We start from the raw sequence: 8,771 nt of genomic DNA, 5'->3' as shown, positions 1-8,771 counted from the left end.
ACGGGCTGTTGAAACGTGAACTGTACGGTTAAGGTTCTGGGAAGGAGCGGGACCAGGGAATCATTAAGATACAGATCTTGGGATCTTCCAGGGTTACGTATGATTGATGAAATGAGAGGAACCTGAGCTTGTCGAAAAGCACACGATGAGTGCTGTGTGACGGGATGTGCTGAGCAAGATGTGCTGAGTGAGGTTGTCAGGATGGCAGCAGCTCGTGGGTCATTGTCATGTCGCCTATGAGAGCGAGGGAAAGCAAGAGTGAGAGAATGTGTGCTAGGGAACCCACAGAAAACGCCACCTTTACCACGGCGGAGCGTTTAACAAAAGCTCAGCCAATCAACCGTCCGTGATGACAAGATAATAGATTTTGGATGCTGATAAAGTTCCCTCCCTCCCCAAACACCCACTTCTTCCCTTACTGTCCTGACCTCCCACTACTCCTCACATACCCCTAACCCTCCAATGTCCAGACACTCCAAAAGGAATGAGGTTGTAACCGAGCCTAGGGGGACAGATGGGGCCTATTTATAGCCCCCCACATAGAGGTGTGAAGTTTCTTGCGATTTCTAAGAGTGGGGGGCTATGGCTCCTTCAGGGGGCTGATGCAGCCTCTGTGGCCCAATAGCTCTTTTTTCTCAGTCTCCCATAGTCCTCCACTTGGCCAGAGAAGGATCATGTGGGGGCAGGCTAAACAAAGCTGTTTGCTGCTCTTCCGCCTTTGAATTTATTGCTATAGCGGGGACCGATGAAATCTGATACCAGCCAATGGACAGCCTCCTTCACTTCCTCCTTCTGCCTTCAGTGCTCTAGAGATGGACTGAAGTCACTGGCCCAGAGAGGGTCACCCCAGAGGCACCCTAATCTCTATGATACTATTACCCCACACAAGAATGGCGGCACTTGCTGTAGGTAGAAGAAGGCTACTCAGTGTCTATACAATTCACTGTATAAGCCTTGAAACCACACTAGAATCCAGTGCAGCTAACATGGATCCTTGTTTTTTTGTCTCTGCAGAAATTGCCAGTATCTTGTGTGCACTCGGTCACATGACGTTTTAGTCTTAAAAGTGATCCCTGAACCAACAGGAACATGAAAAGGGAATGTTTATTATTGTTGGACTATAATGAGAAAAGACATCCAGGTGAACACAAATCTGTATTTGTGGGCAGCGCGGTGGTCCAGTGGTTAGCACTGTCGCCTCACAGCGAGAAGGTCCTCGGTTCGAACCCCGGGCCGTCCCAGGTCCTTTCTGTGCGGGGTTTGCATGTTCTCCCCGTGTCTGTGGGTTTCCCCCGGGTGCTCCGGTTTCCTCCCACCATCAAAAAGACATACATGTTAGGGTTAATACTCCTGACCGTGCCCCTGAGCAAGACAATGGGATAGAAGAACTGGAGTTGGTCCCCGGGCGCTGCAGCTGCTCACTTCTCCTATACAACAGGATGGGTCACATGCAGAGAGTGAATTTTGTTGTAACCTGTACAATGACAAAATAAAGTGGCTTTCTGCTTCCTTCTTCTAGTTAAGATCGGTCATACCGTATCATATAGATTTATGACAGCACATAAAGGGTAACTGGGTGTATTAAGGTGTCCAACAGAAATGCATATGTGTTGGGAATTCTGTGGTGTGGATGTGTGAAATCTTACTAGTTGCCTCATGGGAACAAGGGAAAAGCCATCGCCTCTATGATCCCATCTCTAGTATATGCTCTTTGTGCTATATCCATCCATCCATTACCCAAGCTGCTGATCCTGCTCTCAGGGTGGTGGGATGCTGGAGCCTATCCCAGCAGTTATTGGGTGGCAGGTGGGGGCAACACCCTGGATGGGCCACCAGGCCATCACAGGGCCGACACACACACACATTCACACCTAGGGACAATTTAGTACGGCTTATTCGTCTGACCTGCATGTCTTAACCGCTTATCATGCTCTCAGGGTCGCGGGAGCTTATTCCAGTAACCGGAAACCAGAGCCCCCGGAGGAAACCCACGCAGACACGGGGCGAACATGCAAACTCCACGCAGAGGACGACCCGAGACGACCCCCGAGGTTGGACTACCCCGGGGCTCGAACCCAGGACCTTCTTGCTGTGGGGTGACCGTGCTAACCGCCGTGCCGCCTCTTTGTGCCGTGATTTAGTCGAATAAGAAATGAATATACCGAGGCCTGTGGGGATAAGAAATAGTCAATCACATCATGAACTTGGGAGGTGATGACTGAACAAACACTCATCGAGGACCATAGATCACAAAATCACCTAGCATGTCTGTCGTCTTGGGGAAAATGGTAAACTTGGCAAGACGGGAGAGGGAGCCTACTTACATCCAGTCCTGAGCGTTGTAGAGGTCTGAAAAAATGCACTTAGAGCTGCAGACAATGCGGAGCCCTCCCACCCACCGAGGAAAGATGCTGGAGCTCATTAGGCTCCAGGCCAGCCAGTCACTGCGGAGGATTTAAGAGGTTGCTAATCACAGTCTCCCAAAATAAAGGCTCATGTTCTCATATTCTCCTCATCATCACCCATCAATTTTCCATCTTACTAGGTGGCTGTATTATTATGGGCAGCACACATGGCCCCGGATGTTTATCGGCGGGCCCAGCTCTCTGAGAATAGCAGCGGTCAGGACCGCCAGCAAGGACAGAGGGGGGCTCATTAGCCGTCGGCACGCCTGCGTGTGACCTGCTGGTGCCTGGCACCGCGAGGCCTTTGAAGATAGCCGCCCCGCGGGCCGTACTTATTAAACGTGGATCCCCACCCGGACGTCGGCCCAGACAAGTTATTTCCGCTCTCAAGCAAGAGCAGCTCCACACCTCTGATACGGCGAGGGTTTTGGTTAAGTGCTGCGCCGCTGGGAAGAACAGGGTTTGACTGCCGAATCATGCTTCATGGAGATGATCGTGTCCGACACCATGTGTGGAGACATCGTCTCACACATTAGCTTGTGATGGCGCACACTCACAGAACATTAGAAGTCACTCTGTGTCTGGCCTAGGTGAAAAATTGTGATGAGTACACTTTAGACAGTGTAGCAGAACGATGAAGAGGGAGGAAGATGCGTCTTTCCAAGCGTTTGGAGGCATGTTGCTTAGGTTTTGTTCCATCTGCAAACCGGATTGTTGAAAGTCAAAGTTGTTCCGTGAAACAAGGATTGAGACGATGCGTCACTAGTCGGGTTGCACAGTGGAAATGTGACTAATGTGAATGCGTTTGAAAGTATTTCTGACTCATGAAGTGTATTATGACAGTTATTATACACATGGAGACAAAACATTTTATCATTTAACAGTTAGTCCCTGTCAAGCTATCTGGTTGGGAAGCGCTACGTGTGTGTTACAGCACGCTGTGCTGCAGATAAGCTGTACTATAATATAAAAAGATATTAATAATATATTAATATTATTATGATATATTATTAATATTATAGCAATATATAGCAATATATAATTAATATCATTAATATCATTAATATATAAACTAAACATAAAATGTTAATATTATTGATAATAATCTATATTATTAATATCATTAATATATAAACTAAACATAAAATGTTAATATTATTGATAATAATCTATATTATTAATATCATTAATATTATTAATATATAAACATAAAATTTTAATATTATTGATAATATATATTATTAATATATAATATAAACATAAGATGTTAATATTATTGATAATATATATTATTAATATTATTAACACATAATATAAACATAAGATGTTAATATTATTGATAATAATATATATTATTAATATTGTTAATAATATAAATATCATATAAATAAAAGCTATGCTGAAATGAAATGCTCAATAAAAATCTTCCTTTACGACTGATTCATCTAAGAAATAAAAACATGTCCGCCCGGCTTTCACTGGTTTTTTTTTCTTTCTGAAATGGAGACCTGGTCTTCCTAGGCCATCTTTAAGAGTTAGGGTTGGGAAAACATATTGGCTGTAAGTGAGTGGTCAGTGCTCCTCCTTGAATAATAACACCGGGGTGCCCTTTAGCAAGGCACCTGACTCCCTCCCGCTCCTCTGCGGCTGCTTAGCAGGCATCAGCGGAGGAGGGGAGTTGTACCGGGCAGCCTCCTGGTGTGTGTGAACGTGTACGAGTGTGTAAATGTGTGTGAAGTGCCTGTGTACGTTATCTACTACCTATATAGTATTCTGGAGTGTGGTCAGGGAGGACCAGCCCAGGGTCATCACCGCCTTTGGCGTATTTTATTTTTTCATTTTCAGACCCATTTTAACTCATCAACCCCTTTTGCTGCCCTATGAAGAGATGAACGGATACTTCCAGAAAGAGCTGATGAGCAGAAGGTAAATATGTTATTTGGGAAGAAGTCACGTCAATGATTCAATATGTTTTTCTAAGCTGAACTTGAGGCGCAGTGAGACGGCAAAGGGTTGCACACAATATTTCAAATTTCCTAACTTTTGCTGCTTTCTGTATAGTTGTCGTGTGCAGCTGTGCGTTGTGGGTCAGGGTGAAAGATGGAGGAGGAAACAAAACGCACCGTCACTCATCCTCACCCCCGAGTTCGGAGGCGTCTTGAAGTCTGGCGAAATGACGGCTGAATCTTCTGGTGTGATTTCCAGAAGAAATGCTTGGTGGCGAGCCAACACAAGCCATCACAAGGACACAATATCATGTTAGCCGCGGTGTTGGCAGCACCCTGCCCTGCTCCGGGGCTGTCTGTCTAGGGTGGCGACAGGGCCGTCCGGCGGCCCGGAAGAAGAATGAACGGCTTCAGATATGATGGCTTTGGGAGGAAATCTGCCCAAATCTCCCCAAAAATCGAAGAGATCATCTGTCAAGGCGACAATAATTGGAAAATACACAACCACATCAAGTAAGGGATGGCTGGGAAGGATATATTTGCTGGCACCTCTAACTTAAAGCCTCTCTCTGAATCCTACCGAAGAGTTGTGGACTGGCCTGAGAAGAATGAACATGAAATGCCTCCTTTTGATTTGATGGAGGGTGAGGCCCCTATCAAAACAAAACCCGGAATCCAGATGGACTCCTGTTCATCGAAGCAGATGGCGACTCTGCCAAATGTTACTCGAATGCTGTTAGCACCCAACCACAGGCTTTCCATTATTTATACATTATCAGAAATGAGATGCCGTTATTTGACATTAGTGGTTACTATACACAACATTATATAAAAAACACCTCATGGGTATTCATTTCCGGCCTCGAGGCTGTCAACAACTGTAGACTTTGCACAGTTTGCAGAGTTTTACTGGGTTGTGGCCCGTAGCTCGAGGAGTCAGAATTCATAACATTTGCTCTCTAGAGGAAGAGTTCAGCCTGGTGTCACGTCAAGTGTAAAACTGTCATGGTTTCCACCGCAGGCTGACAGCTAAATGATACTGTAAGCCCCTTCGCCGGGGTCTGCCCCCCTGTACTCAGCTGCAGTGCCACGAACCTGCAACTGCTTTCAAACTGCATATCTCTCGTGTCCTTTCGGCAAAACGGCCACTGGAGGGCGATAGTGCGCTAAAGCTGGGCGAGGGAACGTGTTGCACATTCAGATGGGAATTTTCAGTGTAACTTTCAGCTGACAGGGGACCCGCATTCTACATGACCTCTGGGTTGTGTAGAGGAAAATACATAGAAAACGCAATCCCCAGTACATTATGGTGAGTAAGGTTTTTATTTTAAATTTATTTCTGATTTTTCCTCCCAATTTAGCGGCCAATGGATCCCTATTTTAATTCAAACGCCCACCCTCGTACTGCATGCGTTCGCCAACCGCATCTCTCCGGCCGGCAGTCCTCGTCACGGAAGTGGGGAGGCGACTCCAGGTCGAACCACTGCTTTTCCCCACACACCCAGAGACGCACTCACGTGACGAACACAAGCCGACTCCGCCCCCCTCCCGAAGACAGCGTTGCCAATGATTGCTGCTTCATCGAGTCCGGGCATAGTCGGATCTGACGAGACCGGGGCTCGAACCCCCGGTCCCCAGTGGGCAACTGCATCAACACAAAGCCGATGCTTAGACCGCTACACCACCGTGGACTCTGTGAATAAGGTCTTTAATGCTAGATAATGTATCAGTGCGGGGCACTAAAGCTTTGTGTGCACCCCTCTTGAGCTAGATGATATATTACAGGCCACATCACATTTCTAAATAAATAAAGTGTCACCCATAGGCTTTTGGTTGTGTGTCAATTGTTTAGGGTTGGAGGTATTTCCTGATGTGGCCCGTGGGCAGGTCTCATTACTCACACTCAGTTTGTTCAGACTGCTGAACCCAGCAGAGTGCCGGGCAGATAGCCTTCCCCGCTGAGGGCCAGTCTTGCCGCACTCAGCAAATATGGACACAACCTCTAATCCCTCCGACACGGGGCCAGTCCATTGTCTACTGCTGGTTGGAAGCCTCAGAGACAAGACAAAGCAGGCTGCACTGTTAGAGTACACAAAGAAAAGTCGAAAATAGAAAAAAGCAACAAAAGCAACTTTTTGGGTTTTTTTTTTAATGAAAAAGCACTTTTATAAATTAATTAATGTTGCCCCTGTTCTGTGTATCCAAAGGAATTGAATCAAGTGCAGCTGGACTTGGTATATATCCGTGAAGACGTTTCGCCTCTCATCCAAGAGGCTTCCTCAGTTCGTGCCTTTCTGACTAGACCAAGCTAGTCTGACTGGCTGGAGATGAGACTCCTGTTCTTTATAGTTTCATTTTACAGCATGATATTTATATATATATATATATATAACTTCATTAAATAAAACGTCAACAGTAGGGAAAGTGCTCAACAAACAAGGAGCAAAATAATCCAGTGATTCTGAATTTAGAAGTATATAAATAATTTTTAATTTTCTAATAATTTTCTAAATTTTAAATAATTCTTAAAAAAAATATATATATATATATATATATATATATTCATCCATCCATCCATCCATCCATCCATCCATTATCCAAACCGCATGGAGCTTTTTCAATATGTTTACCAGAGTAAGCAATTTTGTCTGCCTTTACTATCAAGAGGCGGACTCAATGCCTGAGGCGGAGAAGGAGGGCGGCTATTGACGGCCAATCCGAACGCCGTGCGCCTCACCGTGGTGAGAAAAATCACGAGGCCGCAGCCAATCAGCGCGGCCGGTACGTTTCCGTTCCGCAGTTGACCTGGGCACAAGGGAGACGCGGGGCTGCGCCGGCTTTAAACTCCGCCGGTCATCTGTGCAAAACAACTATCCACCTTCGCTCTGTCGGCGACCAAAAAAAATAACCAATTCACGACAGCCGCTGCTGCCACCAAGTAACCCCTGCCAGAATCTGTACAAGTCTTTTTTACTCGGAGTAGACTATGACAACAATCTTGTCAGCTTACAACGCGGTGAAATCTCTGAGGCATGGGTGTCTCGTTAGCAGAGCGCTGGGCCACAAGTCCGGCTGGTGGCCCGGCGCGGCCAGAGCCTTCAGTGTAAAGGTAAGGCCACGTGTGAAGCAGGGTGAACTTGCTGACGAGACATTCTTTTGGTTACTTCGTCACAACTCTGGCGCTGCTTGAGAAGGCTGGCGAGCTGTGCTAACTCTGTGAATGGCGTTATTGCGTTGCAGAAGTTGTCGCCTCACGCCAAGGCTGTTGGGGGGGTTCCGCGTCCAGATTTGCTACGTTATTAACGCTAGTTTATTTCATATCCAGCTTTGCTGGCGAGACAGTTTTGTCGTTTTTTGGGGGGTTTGGCCGCTATGCATATTTGAGTCCAAGCAAGTAACCGGCGCCGTTGCACCACTTCTGATGATTCGGAGGCAAGTTTGCAACTAACCTGCCCCCGGAGGAGTCGGCGCGCATCAGGCCAACAGCACCCTGCGCTCACGCCGGTCGCGCCCTAGTCGCCAAGTTGCTGTGTGCTGTCATCTAGCTGTCACTTGCAGCTAGTTTGTGGGCGTGGCTATACGTAGTTTTGAGGATGCGGCCTACACACGCATTGACAGTGGATGCATCAATTTCCTAAAAGAAAAAAAAAAGTATTGTAACGTGCATGGATAATAAGACACGTTGGCCGCTGGCTGGCGATAATAACCCTTTAGTCGAGCGGTTAGCGATGCCGCCTGCGGTGCGGGCGATACGGGTTCGCTTCCCGGCCGCGGTAGTTCCTGTGGTTGCGTTGTCCCCCGAATTCGTTACAATATATTACTCACTGCAACACTCCCATTTGCAGCAAAGGTACCACACAATCACAGTCGTGTTCAGACGTGTTGTGGGCTGCCTAGTTTGTGTTTTTGCCTTATCAAGTCCAAATGAATGGCAGTGCCGATTGGCGTGAGGGATAAGTAGAATGAGAAACAGACACAGTTATTAGGGCCACGTCTCAAGCCATCTCGGCAATATATGCTGCCCTGTGGAAATCCTTATTGGGTGATAAGGGTAGGATGTTGTGTTGCTGTAAAGCCCCTTGAGGCAAATTTGTGATATTGGGCTATACAAATAAAATCGACTTGGCTCAACAGTCCGACAAGTTTTATCCTCCTGGTGGAAACTAAGAACTAAACAACCACACACGCACGCATGTTCAACCAATGTTGATCGGTAGCCTATCTACTGCACTTAACAATATCTTTCATCTTAAAAAATGTTTTTTAATCAAAAATCAAGTCACACCCCGACGCATGTATTTCCAATTAAACATTTCAGGCGATCCGACTGTGACTGAAAAGTTTCACGTTCAACTCAGTTCCTCCTGCATGTCGGCTATAGGTACTTAAACGCTAATGTCGGAACTAAAGTTTAAGAAAA

At 46.4% G+C, this 8,771-nt stretch overlaps 1 protein-coding gene across 1 annotated transcript in view; it reads left to right on the top strand.

The window, feature by feature from the left end:
* Positions 1–7,337: 7,337 nt before the first annotated feature.
* The window catches only part of cps1 (carbamoyl-phosphate synthase 1, mitochondrial), a 123,463-nt gene continuing 122,029 nt past the window's right edge, over positions 7,338–8,771 (top strand). Inside the window, exon 1 of the mRNA XM_056288938.1 lies at positions 7,338–7,460. Within this exon, the coding sequence (XP_056144913.1) occupies positions 7,338–7,460 (123 nt within the window). The remainder of the gene's footprint in view (positions 7,461–8,771) is intronic.

Source organism: Lampris incognitus, chromosome 11 (genome assembly GCF_029633865.1).
Source record: "Lampris incognitus isolate fLamInc1 chromosome 11, fLamInc1.hap2, whole genome shotgun sequence".
NCBI lineage: Eukaryota > Metazoa > Chordata > Actinopteri > Lampriformes > Lampridae > Lampris > Lampris incognitus.
The sequence above is the reverse complement of the archived record's forward strand: the minus strand, read 5'-3'. Positions and strand labels throughout refer to the sequence as shown.